Below are 26,193 nucleotides of genomic sequence, written 5' to 3'. Positions count from 1 at the left end.
TAGTCGCGGACTAATAAAAAATATATATTTTTTTACTTTTAGTAAAAAATGATAAAATAATTAAAAAAATAAAAAATAAAAAAAAAAGGCTGGGAGGTGTAGTAGATTTTTTAAAATCTACTACACCTCCAGGCTTGTTTATTCTAGTCATGGATGTGTTTACTTCCTGCAAACTGTAAAAACGACTATATTCTTATAACATATTCTTTATATGATATTCTATGATATTCTTATAACTTTAACTGAAATTACGACTTCTTCTTCTGTAATATTTTGGCTTTTTTTCTTGAAATATTATGATTTTATTCTCGAAATGTCAGATTATTTTTTTCCTCAATGGGGTCCTAATACTCATAGAATCACACCTAATAATAATGATGGTGCTGCACTTGGTCACTGTTTTGTTCCTGAAATTGTGACAGAGTGAGATGTCAGTGTTTCTTCTTGTCTTTGGAGCCAACCGACCAGAGAGAGAGAGACAGAGAGAGAGAGACAGAGAGAGAGAGACAGAGAGACAGAGAGAGAGAGACAGAGAGAGAGAGAGAGACAGAGAGAGAGAGAGACAGAGAGAGAGAGAGAGAGAGAGAGAGAGAGACAGAGAGAGAGAGAGAGAGACAGAGAGAGAGAGAGAGAGAGAGAGAGAGAGAGACAGAGAGAGAGAGAGAGACAGAGAGAGAGAGAGAGAGAGAGAGAGAGAGACAGAGAGAGAGAGAGAGACAGAGGTTGAGTTGAAGCAGGTGTCATCGACCGTCTCTTCCTCCGTTTAACCGAAAATCTTCATCCGTGAATTCACCGTCGTCTGTGATGGAAGCGGGAGAAGACAGAGGAGCAGCAGCAGCGGGAGGAGGAGGTGAATACCACCGGGCAGCCAAGCGGCTCCGGCTGGAGGAGGAGGCCGGCGCAGAGGAGCTGGAGGACGGGGAGGAGGAGGAGGACTCCGCCGGTGAGGAGGCAGCGGGGAGCGGAGGCACCGAGAGCAGGAGCCGGAGGAGCGGAGGGAAGGTGGGTGACGGTTGTTACCGGCGCTGCTTCTGGTTAGAAACTCAACACTGAGAGAAACATGTGACATGAAGTTTGCGTCGTTAGATGCAAACTGAGAAGAGTCGAGTTTCTATGAAACTACATGTAAAATGAGACGGAAACAATCACAGATTCTTCTGTTTTCAGTTTTAAAAGATCTTTTCTCATATAGTTTTACTTGTGTTGAGTGAGAAGAGTCTCAGGTCAAACCAAACCTGGACAAACTGTCTCTGAAGGAAGACATTAGATCAGGAAACTGGCTCAGGGACACCAGTCACACCTTTCTGCTCAACTTATCCAGTAACAAATGTCAGCTCTTTGGAGGAGTTGATTGTGTCAGGTGTGGATTGGGGGATGGGTTGGGGGGTTCCAGAGGTTCTCTCTGAGGTTTCAGAGGTTTGCGAGGAGGTCCTGTGGCCTCCACAGAGGAGGTTCTCACACTTTCATTGGGGTTTTAGGCACGACTCTGCGGGCTCGAGACAGTTTCACCTTCCTGGTTCTCGTTCTGGTTTTGATGAAGTGCTTGGATTTCTTGACGAGGTTCTAGTGTTCCTTCAGAACGCTTGGGAGAACCTTTAGTAGGCTACGTGGGTTTAACCTTTTGCCCCGTAACCCCTGTTTCATATAGACACATGGTGAAGAAGAAAAAGATAGAGATAGGCCTGTGGTTTTAACCCCTGTGGAGCTCTTTCCTATGGATGTATTAATAGAGTCGAAGTCACTTCCTGTCTAGCTTCTATTCCATGAGCTTCAGTAACTCAATACAAGTTCTCGTTCATTCATTCATTCATTCATTCATTCATTCACTGGTCTGTCTGAAGAAATGAAGCCTGTGCCTGGAGTTTATTTCCCAGATGTCAGCATCCTATATAAGAAACTGGAACGGTCTTGATTTTCACAAAGTTAAACAACAGTTTTATGAGTTCAGAAAAAACTACAGCCCCGGTGAACAATATTGCATCATGGGTACTTATATCATTGTGTCATTGTACCTTGTAGTGGGGCAGACAGGCAAAACAATTTCATGACTAAAGCCTGAAAGCTTCAGGAGATAATCTACGTACCTCAGACGTGGAGGCAGCTTGTATCTGACCTCTGGTGACCTTTAGAGGTCATTGAATCATGCATGTCCTTGTTCTAATAAAGATGCTTATTTGCTGCTGTGGTTGTGTAACGTAATAAAAATATAACCAATAACCAGACAACTTCTGCTGTGTGTTCTATGGAATCACATGACTAGCTAGCACATTAGCCAACACTGTAATCAGAAGCTAGCATGCTAGTTTGGTCTGGACCACACTCGTTACTCTAGAGGTCACATCTGAAAATAAACTTCCTGGTTTATCGTCAAAACTCCCCAACGCTCATTTCTAAAGTTGTTTTTTCAACTTCCTGGATGTAATCTCTGAAGTCTAAAACCTTTAACTGTAAACACAGCCGACTGCTGCTGGTGTATTATGAATTTTAATCCATGTAAATGTTTTATTTGTAAAACTTTCCTGGAGTCTTTCATTCAAAATACTGGGCGTCATTCTGGGGCGTCTTACAATACACCCCTGGTCCTCAGGTTGGCAACCGTTGTCTTAATGTGACCCAGGGATTGAAATACCTGAAGAAACTTGTCAAACTGCTGCTGCAGCTTTATCCATGTCTCCACTCTCCGTCTGTGTGATCTGTATGCTTCGAACAGTGCTACTGAAATATGGTTTAAGAGGTTTTTTTCTCTGCACGGCCGAGATTCTGTGTCAGCTCTTCAAAGGTTTTACACCTCTCAGGTCTAGAGGCAGAGACTGTTTGACACTCTGAGATTTTAGATGGATGTTCTGCTTTTGTTTAGGAGGCTGTGGTTTTATGAGATACACTGAGCGTGATTTGATTTGGCGTCCTCGGTGTGGGAGGTCCCTCGTGGCTCGGCTTCACGGAGGTTTTAGGGTTCTTCCGGAGACTCTTGTGCAGATATTTGAAGATTTTTGTGTTTTTCTGCAGGTTGTTGCAGGATTATTATCTTTCATGTCCACGTCTGTTCATTTGCCACGTGTCTCTGGCTCTGATCCTCTGCTCGGTGAGACAATATGGCGTCTCTGCGAGGTTCTGGCAGTGACTGGAAGTGCCTGCACTCAGCAGAAACGGAGGCCATCTGTTAACCTTGACGAATGGGCCTGTGGTATTCTCTCGACAGGAACACCATCACCCTGAGTGAGTCTGTAACCTTGTTAGTGTCCAGGTTAGTTCAGGCCGAATCCTGCAGTGAGATCAGAGAAGAGCCTGAGCCAGAGAAACAAACACAGCCAGTAAAATACAGGAAGTCAACTCCAAAATAAGGGCATATGCTCATATAAAAATCTGGAATTAAAGGAACATTTCATTACATGATTACTTTGGTCCAGACTGAAATGCTTGACGAGTTATGAGGTGTTTTAGGAGGTTTTATGTTCCATTCATGAGGTCTAGAGTCCATCAAGATGATTCTACCGGTCGAGTGTCTGATCCATTAGAGGTTCAACAGAGGTTAAAGATATTCTGTACCAGGTTCAAGTGGGTCTTTAAGTGGATATAAAGGTCCTGAGGCAGATTGTAGAGGTCCCTCAGGTGAGGGTACTCCCGTATGTTGTATGGTAAGGATGTAGGAGTTTCTAGGGGGAATTTAGGAAGTTTAAAGTACACAGACGAGCTGATAGACATCCGTCACCAAGCGGGCTGTAAGGGCCTGAGAATGTTATAGGATCCTCACAAGGTGAAACCACACATCAATAAATGGATATATGCGACAATATATGCAGCGTATGGTAAATTTGAATCTATGCAGCAGCATTCAGCAGCTGCTGGGAGTCAGTAACATTGAGATCGTGCATTAAGACGCTCTGAACACTGAAACGTCTGCATGAGTGTTTTATCTGGACACACTGAAGGATGTAATAGAGTTAGGCGAGTCTGATCAAACAGTCCGCCGGCTGCTGCTCGCTCCCTCCTTAACAGATCAGTCAACACTCTGAAGACGGACAGCATCATGGGAAGAGAGATACTGAAACAGCAATGCTCTTCCTGTGGCTCTCAGACATCAAACAGGCAGGTAAAAGCGATTTCAGACCGACCACTCACTTTACATTTTGATTATTTAAATCCTGCAGCTCCTGTTTTTTTAATTAGCCTCCTCTTTGTTCGTGCTAAGTGCTCTCAAACAGGACGACACAAGATTACAAATTAAAACAATTAAACCGCCAGTTGTGCGTTTCTATAAACCAGTCAGACCATTCACACCAAACCCATCCTAACTGTGACTGAACCGCCTGCTGTGCTGCAGTGAAATACACTGTACTCAGTGACAGTGGGTAAAGGTGGAGCTCTCTGCGGACTCCAGCCGACATCAAAGCACCTTTGATCCGTTCAACAGTGAAGATCAAACAGAAATCACCAGTCGAGGTGTGAAACTGACCCGAGTCCTTCAGTAAATGGAGCGGCTGATGCAGAGAACCAGTCTGAGTCCAAATACATCGTCCACGGTGTCAGCTGAAGACCATGACATGAAAAACCTGAATGAATGAGCGCATGATTTTTGGTCTTTTATTCAGGAGGCTCGTCTGAACATAACGCTGTTCCCTGATAAATCATTAATCATCCATCAAATCCATTCATCAGTTCATCCAATACTTTTATCCATTTATCCGTCTGTTCATGAATATTTATCCATTTAAATTCAAAATGAAAATGTCATCCATCCATTCATCTGTTCACCCAATGTCTATCCATCCATCAATTAATTCATCCACCCATCCATCCTTGTTGCTGATTGGTCACACTCCCACCCTCTGTCAGTCGACCAATCAGACACAGTCTCGCTGACGATGAGTAATGAGTGAACTCACGTCTGCATGAGTGTCCTGGTTAAGATCAGGTACTTGGACTATCCCAGTTTTACGTCGCACAAGCGGAACACCGTGTCCTGGTTTCAGAAACCTGTTTGGGACTTTGTCCTGTTTTTGGGAATCCTGGATGAGTTGGAGTCGTCTGAGAGAAATAACGATTCTCGTCCAGGATTCTCATTCACAGCCGCGCCCGCAGGTTGACCTTGACTCACCTTACATTGCAGTTAGTAAGTTAAACCAATGATGAGACGGTGGATGATGTAACCTGCTGAACCAAAGGGAAAGTGTGAGTCAGTAAATTAGATTATTATCGCTTTTGTTTTTCATTACCGGTGATCGGACGGAGAAGCTAAATCCAGAGAAAGGCCAAAAACCAAACTATGAGGATCACGAGCCGATGATCAGAACCTGGATATTGTTTGTCATGTGACAGGAACCTGAAGAGCCAGGTTCCTCATGTTCCATGTAAAGGCCACATTGTGAGTAGCTGGAGGCGGCATCCTACAGAGGCTGTTTCTAATGCATCCCTCTTTTACTGGACAGTGAAGGCTCCAACAGGTGCGCCGGTAATGAAAATAATATGGCGGCAAACAACAGCGACAGGGACCTCGAGGATTACACTTTTAAATTTAACAGTACAACTGTTAAAACCAAGGACCTTAAAGCTCAAGTCTCTGTATAAAAAAAAGAAAAAGAAAAGTTATATGTGGTCAAGGTTGCTAGGTGACAGGATCGGTACTTTGGGATGCGTCGGTAAGGGCGGGTACAGCTGGGGACGGAAAGTGGAAATCCTCTGTAAGCCAGACCGTCTCATTTCAGTTTGACGGATGCGAAGGCGCGACCGCATCCTCCAAAGGCGCCTGAGGGACAAAACTAAACCAGGATATCTCTGATGTGAAGTGATGAATAAATATCTAAACATCTCTATGAACACTTGCCAACCTTTCATTAAATGTGTTGTGGATGTGATATTCCTGCTCCCCTGAGGATGAATTCTTATGGTTTTGGTTTTCCTCCAGCGCCACCATGAGGCTACAAAAAATCAGAATCAGAATCTAACACACCGACATGTTGTCAGTAAATGTCTCAACCCCAGTCCTGATCCCCAGAAGATGAACCTTTTAGCTTTTCCTCTCCTCGGGAGAAACTTCACATGTTCAGCTAAAATCATGAGGAAGTCTCTAATGGACACGAACGGTAGTTTAAACTGTTTCAGTCGAGCTGATTTTAAACCCCATCCACACATCACAGAGCCCTCTGTTTACAGCTGCTCTACAGGGACAAACTGTCAGATCTCCTCTCCGTTCACACACACACACACACACACACACACACACACACACTCCAGAAAAACACAATATTTCCTCAACATTTCCTCATGTAGTCGTTTATAAATGATGTATCATCCTGCCTCATTAGCCTCGTTAAAAGCTCGTTAGCTCGGCGGCTGACCCAGCTAATGTTTACAGTGAAGCGTCAGGGAGGAAGGGGAGGGGGAGGGAGGAGGGAGGAGGAGGTGATGAAGGTAAAGGCAGCTCGAGGGATGAAGAGGGAGGAGGAGGAGAGGATGAGCTGAGGCCGCAGTCAGACAGAGCTGTAATGATACAGCAGCCTGACAGGAAGGAAGCAACATGTCACTGAACGCTCAGCCTCAGGCTCTCACACACACACACACACACACACACACACACACACACACACACACACACACACACACACACACACACACACACATACACATACACACACACACACACACACACACACATATACACACACATATACACACACACACACATATACACACACACACAGACACACACACTAAATAAAGACACACACATTCACCCAAAAAAAGCTGAGGCTCAGTTACCATGGCAACCGCGTGAGCTGCACCCCCCCTTTGCACTCCTGCTGACAAGGAGCAGAGGAAAAAAACAAGAGGAGGAAGTTCTCAACTTCACAAAGATTAACCACGAGGTAACCATGGTAACCAATTACTCTTATCAACATTGTAAAAAACACAAAACAAAACAAAAAAAGCATTTCTGTCTCTGCATCGCTTCATCGTTGACTCACGAGTACGTAGGTAACACCTCTCCTCCTCTTCTACATGGGCCAAGTCTCAACCATCGGCCTCCCGCTTGGCGTTGTTATAGTAACCGAGTGCAGCGTAGGTGCAGTGGAGTGCGCACTCGACTGTTCAGACCACAGTGTGTAAAAATATATTCTGACATCACGTTTCTGTTTTTGAAGAGACGGCTGAAGGCCAGAGTTTGAGGTTAGCATTCACCGTCACCTCAGTCCCTTCATCACTGCAGACAGAAGATACTCATGTAACAAAAGGGGGGAAAAATTACTTGCACAGTCTGACGCTGCGCTAACGTGGCAAGCTACCTGCAACCACCATGACTCAGGCCTGGCTCCAGAGGTTCACTGGAGACAGACAATTTTATCATAACTTTATAACTTAATAATGCAGCTTTTTGCACAAACAGTTTCCATATTATTTTTGGTTTATTTTCATTAATATGAAAAGAACAATAACCAATTTCATCATCATAAAAGAACAAAGCGAAAGGAGGTCATACCTAACTTGCACAGTAAGTGCTAGTTAGGGTGTTAAGAGGTGTTAAGGGAGGAGGTTTGTTTGTTTGTTTGTTTGAGATTACCTTGTGTGCAGGGATGGTGATGTCAGACGATGTTCCTTGGCAGACATCAAGGAGCATTAGCCTGAATGATTGAGTTCAAGTAGATGGTGCAGACCCAGAGGTAAATCTGAGGGCAGCAATAAAGATTTGATTTCAGTGGCTATGGGAAGCCAGAAAGGTCAATGAGCAGCAGAGTGACATGTAACCTTTTGGGCTGATTTAAAACCGCATGCGTCACTGTATTCAGGACCATCTGTAAGAGTTTCAATCATGATGGTGGCATTCCTTCATCCACGTGGATATGTCAGAGACAAGCCGAGGATCGTACCGGGACCACAGGGTCATCTGGTGGGAATGACGAGTATAGTTGGGTGTTGTCTGCATAGTAGTGATATGAGAAGCCATGCAAGTGGATAATTGCACCAAAGGAGATGTTTATGTGTTTATTGCAAACAGAAGAGGCCCCAACATCGAGCCTAGGGGCACTCCTGTGGAGAGATGATGGGATAAGGCTTGGAGGAAGTTGGTGGGAATGGTGTCCGGCGGACATATAGTGAGACCGTTTCATGTTTGGTTTGCAGGTGCCCTCAGTGACAGGGCTGACCTTAGCTGTGTCCCAATTCAGGGGCCGCATCCTTCAGAGGCTGCATTTGAAGACCGATCGCCTTAAAACTTCAAGTTTTTGTGAAAAAAGTTACGTGTTTTTAAGGTTGATTGGTTACAGCTTTGTGACACAATGGTAAGGGTGGGCACAGCTGTAAAATCCTCTGTAGACCAGACAGTCTCATTTCAGTTCAGCCTTCAAGGTCTACGACGACTACAAAGGGCCACGCCTTCGTAGTCTGAGTCCTCCGAAGGATGCATCCCCTGAATTGGGACACAAGTCATGGAGAGTGATGTGCCCTCAACAACTATTGGATGGACTGTGATGAAATATGGTACATGTTCCTCTCAGGATGAACTGTAGTAACTTTGGCGATCCTTTGTCTTTTCAGCATCAGGTCAGAACTTTAATTTGTCCAATACTTTGGTGCCAATGACTAAATCATTTCCATCAGCTGCACTTTGTGTTTAGCATGCTAACTTACCAAACAGAGGTAGTACACATCATAAACATAATATCTGCTAAACATCAGCAGTGTCATTTTGAGCATGTTAGCATTAGCATTTAGCACAAAGCACTTCTATGCTTAAGTACGTTCTTTAGCTGTAGTCTTGTGAAACCACCACGTGGAGACATTCTCATTGTCTAAAATCTACATGTCTAAAATCTACATGACACAATGTGCATCAGTGCATTATTTAGTCAGACTCCTTTACAATATCTTTATGAAATACAACTAGTAATTATGTCAAACTTCTCAAAACCTTAGATTTTGGACTGATACTGTGAGTCTGATCCAGAGATCAGGTCTTTAAGAGGTCAGCATCGCTGTGCTTACTGGAGGGCATCGGACAGCCAATCAGAGCATGTTTCCTGCAGGCGTTGGTGTCAGAAGCGAGTGAACCTGCAGCCTCGACCTGCTGCAGAAACAAAAAGGTAGAGGCTGCAAAGACTGTAACACTTGCTCAACCTCTTCCTGAGAAAGACAGTAAACAGGTTGTCTAAAAAGTGCAAGACAGGAGATTTTGCAACTGCAACTGTCATGATTTTTTCTCAGTCGCACCTCACTAATGTCATCTGATACTCATCTCGCTGCACAGACAGAGCTGCATATCTTTAGTCTCCTCTGCAACAACCCACAAAGATAAATAAAGCTTCTTATTGTCATCACTTTAGACGCTCACACTAACTCTCCCCGGTGACCCAAATGTTACGCAGGAGCCACAAGTTTAACCAAACTGAAGAGGAGAATAACTAAACTTATTAAATCCTCTGGTGTAAAATTTACCAATAACACAATATAAAGCATTTCAAAGTAAAAGTTCTGCATTTAAAATGTCACTGAAGTAAAAAGTAAGGAAACATTATGAGCTTTAGATCAAGTGTCATTAAAAGTAATGTCTGTGCAGTAACTGATGTGACTTATATTACAGGAAGTCATTCCTGCATGTGGCCATCAAACTAAACAACTTGTCCCTCAACCTTTGGACCTAATTCACCGCAGTCAGCAGACTTTACTCCATCATTTGTTTATTTATGCTTATTATACTATACTAACTGCGATTCTTACATAATGATGCAAACAAGTGCAATATTGCTATACTTCTACTCTCTGTGCAGTTATTCTATTGTCGGTTCAGACAAGAGCAATTTTCAACTGTGTAATTTCACCATATACTGTTGCATTTATATTTATATTGTATATTTTAACTATCGCCTATTTCTCATATCTTCTGTATATATATAATAATATATATATATGTCAGATATTATTGGTGATTTTTCCATAAAAATGTATTTCCTTAAGTCAAGTAAAGATTATATCTTGAAAAAAGATGATTGATCTTTTACAAATAACACAGCAGCTTAAAAACCTTGACATGTCAAAAAAACCTTGTTTCATCTGAGGTACAAGTCAAAACAAGATGCTTGACTAAACAAGATATTTAAGATGCATTTTCTAAAAATAAAACCCTATATCTCACTGAAATGTTAAGTGATTGTATTTTATATATAAGTGTAATCAGATATTTTAACTAGAAATTAGACAAATATACTTGGCAAGATTTTGCAGTGTAAGAACATATTTTTACATTTTATGTTTATGTTTCATCTTTATCTCTATAATCTTATTTCTTATTTTCTATTCTTTGCTGTTACACTTCCATTCTTGAGGGAGCAACTGTAACGTGACCCTGGGGATCAATAAAGTATTCTGATTCTGATTGATCAGATCTTAGATTGTTAATAAAAACCAACCAATGTTTCCTCCTATCTTTGATTTGTAGTGAAACATTGGATCATTTGAACAGCTGAGGTGAGACGTTTAAGAACTGCAGTACAGAACTTACTCTCCACCACTGGGATCATTAACGTCTGAACCTGTCGTCAGTGTTTTTCACGTGTTAAACACCAGAGCACACGGCTGAATGGACCTGTGTGTGAGGGGCTGTGGTGCCTGCCTGCATGTTGCTGCAGTTTGGTTTGCATGGTTGTGGACGGACAGAGTAGAGGGGGTGGGGGTGGGGCCTCTGTCTTTCTCACGGTTGTTGATCACTCTCCGTCTTCCTGTCCTGACTCTTTTGGTCTGTGTTTCACATCACAAAGGTGTGTGTGTGTGTGTGTGTGATCTTGTTTTTCTATCTTTATGGGGTCCCCACACCAGAGGCCAGGAAGTCTGTGGATGCACAAAGACAAACATGTGCTCACACTCTCACACGGTGTGTGACACATGGTGCTGGAGTATCACTACCAAACATCTAGTTTTACATTGATCTGATGGGAACAGACTTAAAGCTCCTCTCCAGACAAACTGTGAAAATCCTCTGCTATGATTCATGTTAAACATGATTTTTACACATAAAAACTGAGTCTGAAGCTTGTCTCCTCTCACTTCCTGGTTGAGAAATCTGGATCAGGCCTCATGCCCTGCACACCACCTGCTGGCTCCAGGTGGACAGGTGAAAGAGCAGAGAGTATCAAGATGGTTAGAGGAGGAAAATCAGAGAGACTCAGCCACATGTTTGAGCCTCAGTCAGACCCAGACTCAGAGGAGGAGTCAGAGACCAGAACCAGAAACTAGCAGACGGATCAGAACCATTAGCTTAGTTAACATCTTTTCAGAACGGTTAGCTCAGTTAGTATCTTTTCAGAACGGTTAGCACAGTTAGCATCTTTTCAGAACGGTTAGCGCAGTTAGCATCTTTTAAGAACGGTTAGTGCAGTTAGCATCTTTTCAGAACGGTTAGTGCAGTAGCCTTTTTTCAGAACGGTTAGCGCAGTTAGCATATTTTCAGAACGGTTAGCTCAGTTAGTATCTTTTAAGAACGGTTAGTGCAGTTAGCCTTTTTTCAGAATGGTAAGCTTAGTTAACATCTTTTTAGAATATTATAATTATTATTTCAGGGATTGTGAGTTCTCTTCTCTCAGCAGGACGGTGTGGAGGACAGTCACCGCATCCCCCCATCTCCGGTCGTCCATGTTCGAGGGCTCTGCGACGCCGTGGTGGAGGCTGATTTGGTAGAGGCACTTGACAAGTTTGGCAACATCTGGTAAACCTTTACATTTAAATTGTCACCTCTAGACATGTTTTAAGATGATTTTAAGATTTTAAAATTATATCCACTCCTTCTCCTTCAATGAAAAAATCCATATCAAGGCACAATAAGAGAAAGATACAAAGCTACACATGTTCCTTTACCTTTAAAATACAGTTTCAACATGTTCATGCACTAAAGGTTTTTTTTCCCGCTGTTGGTTATTTAGGTGTATCCTGTCTGTGTCTGATGCACGAGTGTCTGTCAGAACAACCAGATTTAGATACTTTCATCATAACAAGCATCCCAGCAGCCACTGCTGTTCACCCTGCAGCTAATCTAGTTTTAAGTGAAAATTCAAAATGGTTTCCATCGTTTTCTTTGTTGATTTAAAGCTCCTCCAGTGTAAAGGTCTGTGTCCATGTGTAGTGTGATTATAGATCAGCTCTAGCTTCTATATTAATACTGTGAAAGTATCAAAGCCTCAGTCCACAGAGAAATGCACACAGCCTGTATTCAGAAACTGAGCCTTAAAACCAGCCGTCAGGACTTCTGGAACTTTGTGATGTCACAACAAAGCAGTCACCAAGCCCCGCCCACCTGGACCCACCATCCAAACCTTGCAGGATTTGGTTTCTCTGAGTGTTTCTACCTGAAATCTGCTTTATTTTTATTGGATCACTCAGAAAACAGTCAGCCAATCAGAAGAGAGGCTCAGAGCCTCCTCTCTTCTGATTGGCTCACTGACCTGTTGTTACTAGAGCTCCAGAGAGAAGCCTGAGAGAGGAGATGTAAAACTACACTGAGATAGTTTTTATATCTTCTTATGGATCAATACTTCAAATAAAACCCAGGAGAAGAGAACATGGAGCTTTAACACTCAGTGTTAAAGGACCAGTGTGTAGGATTTAGTTGATCTATTGGCAGAAATTAAATATAAGATTTATAGTCATGTTTTCATTAGTGTGTAATTACCTGTAACTACAAATCGTTTTGTTTCCATTAGCTATGAATGAGCGCTTCGTATCTTCATATGGAGCAGATATTCTCCCTCGGAGCCCGCCATGTTTCTACAGTAACCCAGAAGGGACAAACCAAACACTGGCTCTAGAGAGTGGCTTTTGCGTTTTTTCGTTACCTGAGGGCCACCGTAGGTTCTCCTACATGCTGCAGCTGGTTGCAATAGTCAACCTGACCACTAGATGCCACTAAATTCTTCACACTGGTCCTTTAATATTTAAATCAGTATCAGTGTTGGCAGCGTGATCATTTATTAAGTATCAGTAACAGTGTGGCTCTAGTTGAGCTGATGTGTCGGTGGAGAGCTGAATGAAAACACAGAGTATTGTGTGTGTGTGTGTGTGTGTGTGTGTGTGTGTGTGTGTGTGTGTGTGTGTGTGTGTGTGTGTGTGTGTGTGTGTCTGTGTGTGTGACTGTGTGTGTGCATATAAATGAGTGTGTTATTATGATGCTGAAAAGAAGCTGTCATGGCGTCTGAAAACAGTTATTACAGCGATCATCACAGCTGCTTCACAGATAACTGGAGGAGCTGTTGGCGAGAGGACGTTGCTGTAAACTACGGTGGCCCTGAGAGCTCAGCACACTGCAACTTCAGAAAACACAAAAACATGCAAATAAAAAAATAAAAAACAGACAAATTCAGAAAATACTCATAACACAACAAAGCTTTTATCTCCAGAAGCCACAGAGCGTTGAACAACAAGTGCATCCCAGCCATGTTCATCACTTTTTATTGTCCCCATGGAAACACTTCCTGTTGTGTTGTGAGTATTTGCAGCTCGTGTGTTGTCAAACTGATGGAGATGTTTCCGGAAGTTGTTTGTGTTTTGTCTGTTTGCATGTGTTTTCTTAAGCCGCAGTGCGTTGAGCTCTCTGGGCCACCGTAGTTTACAGCTCTCAATAATGAGCCCATGTTGAAACAGTGATAACATGTTGTTGACCTGCACCTGTCTCTCCGTCACCTGTCGGCAGCTACGTGATGATGATGCCCTTCAAGCGCCAGGCTCTGGTGGAGTTCGACAGCGTGGAGAGCGCCGAGCGTTGCGTGTTGTGTGGAGGGCGCGAGGCCGTCTACATCGCCGAGCAGCAGGCGTTCTTCAACTTCTCCACCAGCCAGAGGATCACCAGACCCACCAACGCCGACGACCCCACCAGCGGCAACAAGGTCCTGCTGCTGTCCATCCAGAACCCGCTGTACCCCATCACCACCGTGAGTCCAGCAGAACCTCCTCCGTCAACACTCACCTCATCTCTGTTGAAACGGGAATGTCCTCAAAGGTCAAAGGTCACGGTGACCTCACAAAACGCACTTTTGGCCTTGTGAACGTGATATCTCAGTAACACCTTGAGGGAACTTCTTCAAATTTGGTACAAACGTTCATTTGGACTCAAAGATTAACTGATTAGATTTTGGTGGTTAAAGGTCAAAGGTCAAATGTCAAATGTCGTGATGTCAGTGATGAAATGTCATCACTTCATTTTATCATTTAAGGTCAACTTCACTTTGACATCATAACACCATATTTCCTGATACGTCGCTGGTTGGCGGAGGGATACAACCACGTGGAGGTGATTCTAGTTGAGTGATATTCTGTGTTCACTCCCTCTCCCTCTCTCTCTCTCTCTCTCTCTCTCTCTCTCTCTCCCTCTCCCTCTCTCTCCCTCTCTCTCTCTGTTAGGATGTGCTGTACACCGTCTGTAACCCCGTCAGTAACGTCCTGCGCATCGTCATCTTCAAACGCAACGGCATCCAGGCCATGGTGGAATATCCTGACTGTGTGTGTGTGTGTGTGTGTGTGTGTGTGTGTTTAAAGTGTTTCTCAGATCAGCAGAGACTTGTTTAAATTCAGTTTAACTCCATTAAAGCTGCAGGTCGGAGCTTAACAGTCTCTTTAACTTGAGTGTCGATACGACGCAGGCGGATTAACGCTAATTGGACTGGAGTGTTTTGTTGAGACCAGATCAGGTTTAGATTCAATGAAGCAGACAGGGAACCCCCTAGAGGTGTGGTGGTGGTCTTGTTTTTCTCCTATGATTGGCCCGTTGCTTGTCAGCATGATGAGTCATCCTTAATGAGCTCGTTAACATTTGAGTCAGTGGAGGACGCTCAGAAGGCCAAACTGGCTCTGAACGGCGCTGACATCTACGCCGGCTGCTGCACACTCAAGATCGAATACGCTCGGGTAAACACACACACACACACACACACACACACATATACACACAGAGAGTGCTCTTGACAAACACACACTCAGGTGCACACACACATATACGCACCCTCACTCTCATGCCCACACACACACACCCACCCAGAGGTGCTGTGCTCTGTCGCCCCCTGCAGCCCAACAGACTGAACGTCGTCCGAAATGACAACAGCAGCTGGGATTACAGCAAACCCTTCCTCCTGCACCGAGGTAGGACGCCACCTCTCAGCTCCTCTCTCTCACACACACACACACACACACACACACACACACACACACACACACACACACATTGTCTCAGGTATCCTGGTTGCAGAGTGGGAGGGGCAGCTCATTCCAGAAGTGTTGAGTTGCTCTGTGAATGATCTCCTCAGTGTCACGTTGAACAGAAATACAATGATCATGTCGGTTTATGACGTGACATCATTGTTGGTAAATTGTGAGTTTGTGTCCCTGATCTCCTGAGACTGATCCCAAGAAAAACAGCAGCTGTTGTTGTTTGTCCTCCAGTGATCGAAGGACTCTTGTCCGTCGGGAGCAAAGGAGGAAACAAAAGGTGATGCCAGAGAAGGAGGGGGGCCGGGGTGTATTGGGAACAAAACAGCAACTTAATTGAAAGACTTACTGTGTGTAGTTACTGCGACACACTAAGTCAACACAGGTTTCATTTCCTCAAAGTAACCACGTCGTTATTTTAACCCAAACAGAACCAAGTGGGTTTTTTTGCTCCTAAAGGTTCTGTAAACGATCGTCACTAGATGTCGCACCACCAGAGCATCTCAGACCAAAACAAACGCTTCTTTGGCCACACCCCCCTGTTCTCCTTCACATTCCCGTCAGCAAGGTGTTACGGAGCTCCGTGAAAGTGTCATTAACACATGACAAGAAACACAGATGAATAAAGTTCCTCTTACAGAAAACACAATCTAACCACAACCGTTCACCTTAGCATGGCAGTGATATGCTACACAGCAGTGCTGACAGTCAGCCAGCTAGCGATAGCAACATTAGCTGAACAAATTCATAATATGGGTAACAACAGGTTAGCTAACGTTACCATGTCTACTGTAGCCGTCAATAATGAAAACATCATGTAACATTATGAAGCATCAAGTTACTGACACATGGAGGTGTGCAGCTGGACCCTGCAGGGTTCTCCTCTCATAAACCAGACCAGTATCAGCTCCATGGTCAGACTGGGACAGAAATTCAGCCTTGAACTGATCCACTGGGACCGACTGCACAAATAGCACTGGTGCAGCCGGTAAAGACTTGCTGACCAGGATCTTAGCCGGTAGTCCTCAGTCCAGTCCATCTGTGATCTGGTCTCATCTCTTTCTGTGTTTGAGGCCTTTTTAGACGGACACGTGGTTTCTTCTTATTCAGTGGAGGAAATTCTGGAAGGTCACTTTCACCTGAATGCTGCGTACTGCACTGTGACATCACGCCTGTGGGCGGTCCCCTATAAATGTGGACAACAGTTTAACATGAGGGACTCGCATGCAGTGGATACCAAAACAAAAAACAAAGAAACTCAGATGACATCACACAGAGGGGGTGTGGCTTGGTTCTCTCATCAGGACTCCATTACACTATATCTTTACATAGAGAACAGCTGTTTGCTGCTGTTTTATTATTTAAAATCTCATTTACAGAACCTTTAAACCTGAGCAGACCTCAACCAGAGGGTCTGATCAGAAACTGTGACACTTTCATGTGTCTCTAGACGTCAGTTACAAAGACGTATTTCGAGTAAAGAATCGACCCCGTCGTACCAGGAAGCTCCAGGCTGGAGGATGAAGCAGGGAGGAGCTCTGCCCGGAGACACAGAGGTTAAACTGTAGGTGGTTGGTGAAGCTGCTGAAGCTGCTGTTGGAGGCTGAAAATAGATTTTCCTGCTGAGGAGAATCATCAGAGAGGGAGCGCTCGCTCTCACCTCCCACCGCTCGGCCCTTATTTGGGTCAGACTCTGCTAACCTCGGCCATTACTCCAAGACTGCCACACTTCACTGATGAGTGTGTGTGTGTGTGCGTGTGTGTGTTTGTGTGTGTGTGTGACAGTGCCATTGGCACAACCTACCTGTCAGCTCTAATTTGGCTAAACTTTCTGTGTTTGTGTTTGTTGCAGAGCGGGGGAAGGGGAGGCAGCGTCAGGCCATCCTGGGAGAGCATCCATCCAACGGCTACAGTACGTCTGTCTGTCTGTCTGTCTGTCTGTCTGTCTGTCTGTCTGTCTGTCTGTCTCTCACTCCCTCTCCCTCCCCCTCTCTGTCTCTCACTCCCTCTCTCTGCCTCTCTCCCACCCCCCACCCCTCCCTCTGCAGGCCCACACTGCCCCCTGCTGCCCCTCCCCTCTAACAGCAGGTACAGGAGGAGCAGTGAGGAGGTGCAGGACCTGATCTCCTACCCGCTGCTCCTCCCTAAGAACGCCTCTTCCTCCTCCTCCTCTTCCTCTTCCTCATTCCTGGGCCACGCTGCCTCAAGCGCCGTCGCCATGGTGAGCGGCCTCCACCCTGCCAAGATGAACTGCAGTCGCATCTTCAACCTTTTCTGTCTCTATGGCAACGTGGAGAAGGTGTGTGTGCTGTCGCCCTCTGACACCTGTCAATCATCATCACGCCTCACATCAGCTGATTTTGACTTTGGTGGCGGGCTGTGTTTGCAGGTGAAGTTCATGAAGAGCGTTCCCGGTACGGCGTTGGTGGAGATGGGTGACGAGTACGCGGTGGACCGAGCCGTGACGCACCTCAACAGCATCAAGGTGTTCGGCAAAAAGCTCAATGTCTGGTGAGTGACGCCACTCCCTTTGACTTTAAGACGTCATCTAGGAGGCATAACTGAGGTGGGGGGAGGCGGAGTCTGACACATGGGTCTCCAACCTTCTCCTAGTATACGATGTGGTCGGGTTCCTATCATTACCTCATCACATGATCGACCAAAACAAAAGCAAACAAACAATGAAAGAAATGTTTAATCAGTTGAAGATCATTTCATTCTCAGATCAGCTGTTTGAGACACTTGTGGCTTCAAATCAATGATATTGATTATCATATTGATGAGGGTTTTGCCTCAGTTGAATTTATAAATTCTTCATTCATTTTCTAGTGAATGTGAAATATTTAAAGATACCATTGAACACATCATAGAGCAGGTTTAATCTCTAAAATGTTGGTCCCTAGTCTCTGGTTGTCCTCTAGCGGTTGTCTAGGTGACATGAAGAGGATGTTGTAAACCTTCAGCATTGATAACTTGATCACCAGAACTTATTTTTGTTGATATTATTGAAGTTCAAAATAATTAAAAAGCAAGACAAGAAAATAGTCTGACTTTCCTTTTTGTGTTAAACATCAGGGAAGGGCTACACAAGTCAGAATATCACTGTGATAATGTGTTTGATTTTGTCATCCTCCTTGAGCCACAATATAAACTGAAGAGTGTGGCTGCAGGACGATTGACGAGATAGAAACTGATCACATGTTCATTTGCTCTGACTTGCACCAGACTCTTCAGGTCTGTTGAAGGTACTTGGTTGAAAAGACTCTATAAGTCCCACCTGTTTTTATCCAGATTTTCACCGTATTAAAACGCAGGTGGAAAATGTTAGTTTTGTTAACTAGTATTTTGTGTATTGTTGGGTAACACTATGAGCACATGAGGTTATTTATGTAGGTAGACTTGTTTAGGACCAACATGCATCTGGGTGTGCCTGTGGTTTTTAACTAGAGCAGGAAACATTTTGCAACGGTTTGCTGATTGTTTGGATGAATTAGCAAACAGGAAAGACAGTGGGTTTTTTTCTATATTATTCTTTTACCTGTGTAAACTACATCCCCCATGGTGCATCAGGGGCCTTTTGATTGAAGCAGAGAAGGTTAAAACTCGATGCTGATCTTCACATTTACCTCATGTCCAACTCTTGAAGCTTCTCAGTTTTGTCCCACACAGCTCAAACACACAAACATCATATCCCTGACTGACCAGCTTCTTCCGTCTTCCTTCATCGCCTCCCCCACCCTTCACCCTCCCACCCTTCACCTCCCTCACCCATCAGCGTGTCCAAGCAGCACGCGGTGATTCCCAGTCAGGTGTTCGAACTGGCCGACAGCAGCAGCAGCTACCAGGACTTCAGTCTGACCAGGAACAACCGATTCAGCAGCACACACAGCGGCAGGAACATTATCCAGCCACCCGCTACCGTCCTGCACTTCTACAACGCCCCGCCCACCCTCACTCAACACCAGCTGCACAAGGTGAGGTCGCACCTGAGGTCACACCTGCATTTTTAATGGAGAAGGATTATATTTAGTCGTAGCTGGGGTGGAAGGAGTTTGGTGGTAAAAAAAGAGCCTTTTAAAGAAGAAGATGGGGCCAAGGATGGAGCTCTGTGGGACTCCTTCAGAGATGAGATGAGGTTCTGAGATTATCTTTTAATGTTCAATTCACCTTTCCACTTCATGTTGTAGCTTCAAATCTAAACTGTGCCAAATATTCATGAGTGTTTTGAAAAGCTCCTCACTGCCCTAACAAACATGCTAAAGCAGTCTCTGGACAATTGAAAACAATAACATTATTCCCAAAACCTGGCAAGAATTGTAGAAAATGTGCATCTTATCGCCCTCTCAGTCTCTTGAATTCAGATTACAAGAAATAATCGATCTGGCTTGGACAATGTGCGGAGGCTTTTGCAGATAACGGAAGCGGCTCACGCTCAAAATTGATGTTGATGTTGCTGGATGCGGAGAAGGCAGTCGACGGGATCGAACCTAGATTCCTTCTGCTAACTCTAACAGCGATGAATTTCTGAGAAGCATTCATTCAGTTTACGGAGACAGTCTTTTTAGGTCCCAAAGCTCAGATTTCAACCAATGAGATGTTGTCGGATTCCTTCCATTTGTCCAGAGGCGTCCGCCGAGGTTACCCAGTCTCCCTGCTTAATAGCGATCGAACCTCTGGCGATTGCTATTTGCTCTAATGTCACCATCAGGTGGTTTTACATTTGGTTTAAACAAACACAACACATCAGATAAAATGATTATAGGCTTGTTCGGGCAGATTTCATCTCTATGCTGGTCCCTACTCTCTGGTTGTCTTCTAGGTGACATGATGAGGCCATCGATAACTTTTGGTGATTTTATTAGTTAAAAAAATAGATACAAAGCAAGGGGAGAAAGTAGAAACAGTCTGACCTCTCTCCTCTGTTTCTGACTCCAGCTCTGTACTGAACACAACGTTCCCGCCTTCAGCAAGTTCAAAGTCTTTGACGCCAAACGTGAGTTTCACCCAACGCTGACCAGAAATGTTTAAACTGGGATCTGACTGTCAGGATACACCTTTCAACATCTGTCTTTATCATGTCTTCTCCTTTTCACTTTTTCATCATCATTTTCTCCTCCTGCTCTTCCTCCTTGCAGCCAGCTCAAAGACTCTGTCGGGCCTGTTGGAGTTTGACAGTAAAACTGAAGCGGTGGAGGCTCTGACCGTCCTTAACCACCATCAGATCAGAATACCCAGTAAGTTATCAGCTGACCCTGACTATACCTGATATATATAGTATACATATAACAGTAGGAGCTGTGAAAGAAATACTTCCACCACGTAACTTCCTTTTAAAATATTCTGATCATTTCTTCTGCTGGCAGCAGGTTTCAGGTGGTGACATCATCTATAACCAAAGAGCAGGCAGCAGCAGACAGTCAGGTCCCTGCCTGTTTTCACCACCAGATGTCAGGCTTCATACAGATGTGGCTTTTAGACAAACAGATAACCAGAGACAGGAAGTTTTCATAGTGACGTTCAGGACAGTGAAGACGATATTCAATGACATCATCATTATGTTAATGACATTACCCATATGCAATTGTAATATATCTGCATATATTGAATTTTCATATATGTACATGTAAGAATTATATATGAAACCTGTTACAAATTGGACATATACATTGGGCATTTATCATTTATATATGCCTATAATTTAGACATAGTGTATGTTACATAAATATATATCTTTCCCAAAGCCTCTCAATTATGTTGATAATATATATATATATATATATATATATATTGTATGTTAGGGTCCAAAAGTCTGAGACCACTGTCCTAGAATGGGAGAATAGACATGTTTAAAATCAATGAGAAATTAATAATATATATGTTTATATAAATATTTTAATAAACCTAGCATAATTTTTTTTTTTTTAAATCATTAACTTATATGGTTGCAAAATGTCATGCCATATAATGCCTATAATCATGCCTCATATTTGTATATAAATGAAAATCATATATCTTATATAGGGACATATATGTCATATATTACATGTCTATATGGGTGGCCTGACTGTCATCATTGTTCTCTATGAAGTGAACTTGTTTCCCTCTCTGACCTGCAGACAGCTCCAACCCCTTTACCCTGAAACTCTGTTTCTCCACCTCCTCCCACCTGTGACCCACAAACAAGATGGCTGCCACAGTCACCCAGAGAGGAAACGTGTTTGTTACAAAAAGAGAAAGAGATGAACGGAGGATTTCAGTTTTGTGTGTCGACTCATCGTGCAGCAGGGAGTGATGGAGTCATGACGAAGCATTTTTTTTAAGAAGAGCAGCACCTTAATGACTCGTGGCAGTTTGATGAGCCTTTTCCTGAATGATGTCGGCGGTCTGAGAGGAAAAACCTTCTGCACCGACGTGTGAACACAAGTCTTCTTCCAGCTGAACACTTTCATTCAATCAAGCATGACAAATCAAAATCAATAAATGACTTTATCCTCTACAAACGACCCTTTCATATCCTGAAGATTAAACTGTAACTATCAACAGACACAAATAAAACTGAATTTTAGAGGCTGAAATATTTGTTGTTGTAACAAAACTCAGGGAGGAATCATTACAAACTGTAAACCAATCAGATATCAGCCAGGAAGAGAGACATGTTGTTTAGAGATTTTTATTTAAATCCTACAACATCTTTATTGTTTTAATATGTCATTGCCTTTGTTTGGTTCTGCAGAAATATGGATTTATTTTAAGTATTTATTTTATTTCACAGTTTGTAATGCTTTAGATTACGGCCTACAATGTACAGTGGAGTGCACCAGCACATACATGAAGGTGCAGGGGAATAAGAGGGTAGCAACGTGGGAATTTAAGAATATTTTTAGACTGTAGACAATTTATTCAGTTATTACAGGACACAGTGTCACCATTACATCATATAAATCTGCTGTGATTTCTTTCAAAACACTGGAAAGAGGACAGCTAAACTACATAGTTCTTAAAGATCCATATTTTCTTCTTCCTTGTTTTATATGAATTGTTGATCCATAAGAAGATATATTTGTGATTCATCTCAGTGTAGTTTGACATCTCCTCTCTCAGGCTTCTCTCTGGAGCTCTAGTAACAACAGGTCGGTGAGCCAATCAGAAGAGAGGAGGCTCTGAGCCTCTCCTCTGATTGGTAAAATAAAAATAAAGCAGATTTCAGGTAAAAACACTCAGAGAAACCAAATCCTGCAAGGTTTGGATGGTGGGTCCAGGTGGGCGGGGCTTGGTGACTGCTTTGTTGTGACATCACAAAGTTCCAGAAGTCCTGACGGCTGGTTTTAAGGCTCAGTTTCTGAATACAGGCTGTGTGCATTTCTCTGTGGACTGAGGCTTTGATACTTTCACAGTATTAATATAGAAGCTAGAGCTGATCTATAATCACACTACACATGGACACACACCTTCACACTGAAGGAGCTTTAAAATGTGTAAAGTAAAGGTTCCCTTGTTGCTCAGTAACAGTCACACTGTTAATAATAAGACAACAACAACCTGTTAGTTCAAAGTACCAACAGCATAAATTCTTCTCACTGTTATCCTCTTATTCCCTGACGTCATATCTTGTACCTACATGTATGTATAAGTATAAGTATAAGTATGTACTGTACTAGTGCAGCACTACAAGAAAAAAATTACACTGGGAATTGTAATTTATATTTGTTTGATTTATTGATCGATTGATTTTAATTTCTATTTTAGTTTTTAAAAAAAGAAGGCAAAGGGAAAGAAAGCAAAAAAAAGTGGTGTGTTCAAGTCAGTGTGTTTTTGAACTGTTGTAATAGTTTTACAGAAACTGTGTGTGTTTACAGCCGTACATCTTCTGAACGACTTTTATAAAGGGGGGGGGGTCAGTGTTGGTTTACTGAGGAAATGATCTCAAACATCATCATCGAGTTATCAGTCCAGACGTGAACGGAAAGAAAAGCACAACATTATTAATGGCCAGTGTTGAACCCATGTTTACAGATTATTTCAAGTTTGAGGATTAAATTAAACAGTTTTTTTAGTTGTTTAAACTGTGACTTTTTCAGTAGCAATACTTTAGTGTGGTTCTTTAGCTTTGTGTAGTTACACACTGTGTTTAATTCGAGAGTGAGTGTTATTGCAGTCACAGTCAGCTGGTACCCAACACACACATCGTTAGATTTAAAGTAGATATGATGAACTTGGTGTTAAACAGTTGCTGCTTCCACATCAGCTGGACACACTCTCTCCACTGGGTTGATCCTGTCTGCTGGATGATCACATGTTTGGTGATAATGTGTCAGATATCAGCTGATTCTGCAGAAAAAATCAATAAAAAAATCAACAAAAACTGCTTTAACACAACCTGCAAGTCTTTGCCATGAAGTCAGTCAGAGTTAATGTTACATGTATGTTCACGTGTGCAACTATGACACAAAAATGACTTTATAAATGCTCATTAAAAACATTAGCATGCTAGCTTTAGCACCTTGTAGAACATATTATCAACAGGTTTCAGAGGGACTATTTCTTCTGCAGTTGCCCAAAGTAACCGGGACATTGTTTCCAAAATGTCTGTCACTGCTGAATGTTTAACTTGTCCAGGCAACAAAAACTAAACTGCAGGACTCACATTACTGCACATGTTGAAAATGTTAAGGTGAAACTTTGAAAATCTGCAGTATTTGTGACGTGTTATAACATGTTATAACCTGTGGTAACTTGTTCTCCACATGGTACCACATGTTGCAGCATTTCATACCATGTAACACGTGCAAAACATGGGAAATCCATGTGCTCTTTCTGGCAGGTAAGGTTTGGGTTCATGTTAGCGGCTGATATCAGTAAATGTTGTGTCATATGTTGCACCGGAGTCTGTGAAGTTAAACTGCAGGTTCTGACTGTAATCTTTGCTTTCTGATTAAACTGAGTTCAGTACAGATGGGCTGCAGAGTGTTTGTCCTCCCTGTCTGACCATTAAATTGTTTGACAGTTGTTGATGGTGATTTGTCTCTGATTGATTGTCTCTGGCTAAAAAGTCGTCAGGTCAAACCCACATTGGCAGATGTACAATCGTTATTATATTTGCACCATGATCCAGCCCTTAAAAATAATTCTAAAAACCCTTAAAGATGTGTGACAATTTTCAACAATCATTGTTTGTTTTCCCCGAACATTGGGACTGATTTGGAACCAGCCTAATTAGTCATTGCACATTAACTATGTTATGATTTTTTGATACAGAGAAGTGTCCCTGGATCTGTCGTATGATCATGACTGCTGCTTCTCACCTTTGTTGTGGTTTGACTGTCCAGATGTTTACTTTGGTTTATGGTTAAATGTGAGTCTGTGCTTTGAACTAAATGCTAAACACACCAACATGCGTAGCAGTTACAATGTTTACCATTTTCACTGTCTTAGTTTAGCATGTTAGCGTGCAAACATTTGCTAATTAGCACTGAGCAGCAGGTGAGGAGCTGAGGCTGATGGGAACCTTTTGCAGTTATTTAGTCACAAACCAAATTAAAACTTTGACCTGCTGGTGGCGCAAGATAAAAAGTTAGAGGACCACCCAAATCTTTACAGTTCATACTGAAAAATAATGTCTGAACCAAATTTTATGGCGATCCATCCAACAGCTGTTGAGAAATTTCACTCAAAAACATAAAAAAAACAACAAATATCCCTCTCATGGTGGCACTAGAGGAAGAGTCAGAGCATCTCCAAAGTAATCAGGATTCATCCTCTGGGAACCATGAACGTCTCTGCTGCATTTCATGGTGATCCATTGAATAGTTGTTGAGATATTTCAGTTAACGAAAGTGGTGCACGGTGTGTCTTGTAGTCTGCAGCGTAAACACCAGCCTGTAGTCGGGGTCCCATCGTGCCCAAGTCTGGATTTAAATGTATAATATTTTAGCCTGAAACTTCTTTTGTCTTTCTCTTGTTGAATATCGGACTATGATAAGTTCCTACTGTGCAGCAGGAAGCTCCAGACTCTGACCTCTGACCTCTCTCTGTACAGGTTGGGGTTAGATGCTACGACCAGACAAGAGGTGGTGAATGTTCTCAGAGCCAGAAGCTGCTGCACAGTTTCAGAAAAAGCAGGAACATGATTGACTCCGACTTTTCATCCAAGACTCTGCAGCTGGTTTTGTGTTTTCATCAATAATTCAGGGACTAAATGATTTCAGATCTGAGTCCTCTGTGAGGATTCTGGAGCCTCCATCCTGCTGTACTCTGCAGCACATCTCACTGTACATATACAGTACCAACATTTCAGCTGAACCACACTGCAAACTGCAGGAAAAAGCCTCATCTGACTTATATGAAATTCATTATTCTGCTTGTGGCTTTGAAAATAAAAAATAATTTTCTTTTTTCATCTCTGTTGTGATGTGTTGTGGTGATTAGCCAATGATAAGCCAAAGTAAAAAAGTGGAAGAAAATGACAGTTGAAGGCTTTGTGGTGTGTTTCAGCTGCAACCATGACAGCAGCTCATGTTATCAGCTGCTCACACTGCTTTCCTGAAAACAGGCAGCAGAGAGCCGGTCTGACTGGACTGTCATCAGATAACACTCAACCACACTGACATCCAGGTGTGAAGACAGACTGTCATCTGATCAAACCAGCTGAAGCTCAACAAGGTCAACAGTGTGTCTGAGACAACTGTGTCTTCTCCGTTTTAAAATGAGCTGAAATAACAACATGAACTGAGAGAGGACGGATTAACAAAGACGAGACATTTTCTCCTGACCACCAACATCCTGCGAATCAGATGACTGTCTCCACTCAAATCCATTTTCTACAGAAAAGTCACAAGGTTTCAAAAACAAGTTCTGACATTCAGGATGAATTAGGTCTAGTTTGGATTTTAGCCCATCCGTTTAGTGCCACGTTTTACAGAAGATGGTAAAATCCAACCATTTGAACCAGAAGTACATCTACCTCACTGACAGTGGTGCAGTGAATGTCCATTCATTTATTATATTATTTATCTTTTATTT

General features: G+C 43.0%; 1 protein-coding gene across 2 annotated transcripts; it reads left to right on the top strand.

Annotated features, from left to right (window-relative positions):
* The first annotated feature begins 649 nt into the window (after nt 1-649).
* LOC130164523 (heterogeneous nuclear ribonucleoprotein L-like) lies at nt 650-24,180 on the top strand. Of its 2 annotated transcripts, none has more exons than XM_056369316.1 (13): nt 650-1,002; nt 11,568-11,689; nt 13,667-13,904; nt 14,374-14,461; nt 14,783-14,877; nt 15,036-15,108; nt 17,027-17,086; nt 17,223-17,473; nt 17,564-17,685; nt 18,950-19,148; nt 20,110-20,167; nt 20,310-20,408; nt 21,291-24,180. In XM_056369316.1, exons 1-13 carry the CDS (start codon nt 805-807, stop codon nt 21,344-21,346), a joined length of 1,659 nt encoding a protein of 552 aa, XP_056225291.1. In that variant the 5' UTR covers nt 650-804; the 3' UTR covers nt 21,347-24,180. The 2 variants fall into 2 exon arrangements, with proteins under 2 accessions (XP_056225291.1, XP_056225300.1); XM_056369325.1 differs by having other exon boundaries at nt 651-1,002; nt 11,571-11,689.
* Nucleotides 24,181-26,193: the final 2,013 nt, after the last annotated feature.

This window comes from Seriola aureovittata, chromosome 3 (assembly GCF_021018895.1).
Source record: "Seriola aureovittata isolate HTS-2021-v1 ecotype China chromosome 3, ASM2101889v1, whole genome shotgun sequence".
Classification (NCBI taxonomy): domain Eukaryota; kingdom Metazoa; phylum Chordata; class Actinopteri; order Carangiformes; family Carangidae; genus Seriola; species Seriola aureovittata.
The sequence above is the reverse complement of the archived record's forward strand: the minus strand, read 5'-3'. Positions and strand labels throughout refer to the sequence as shown.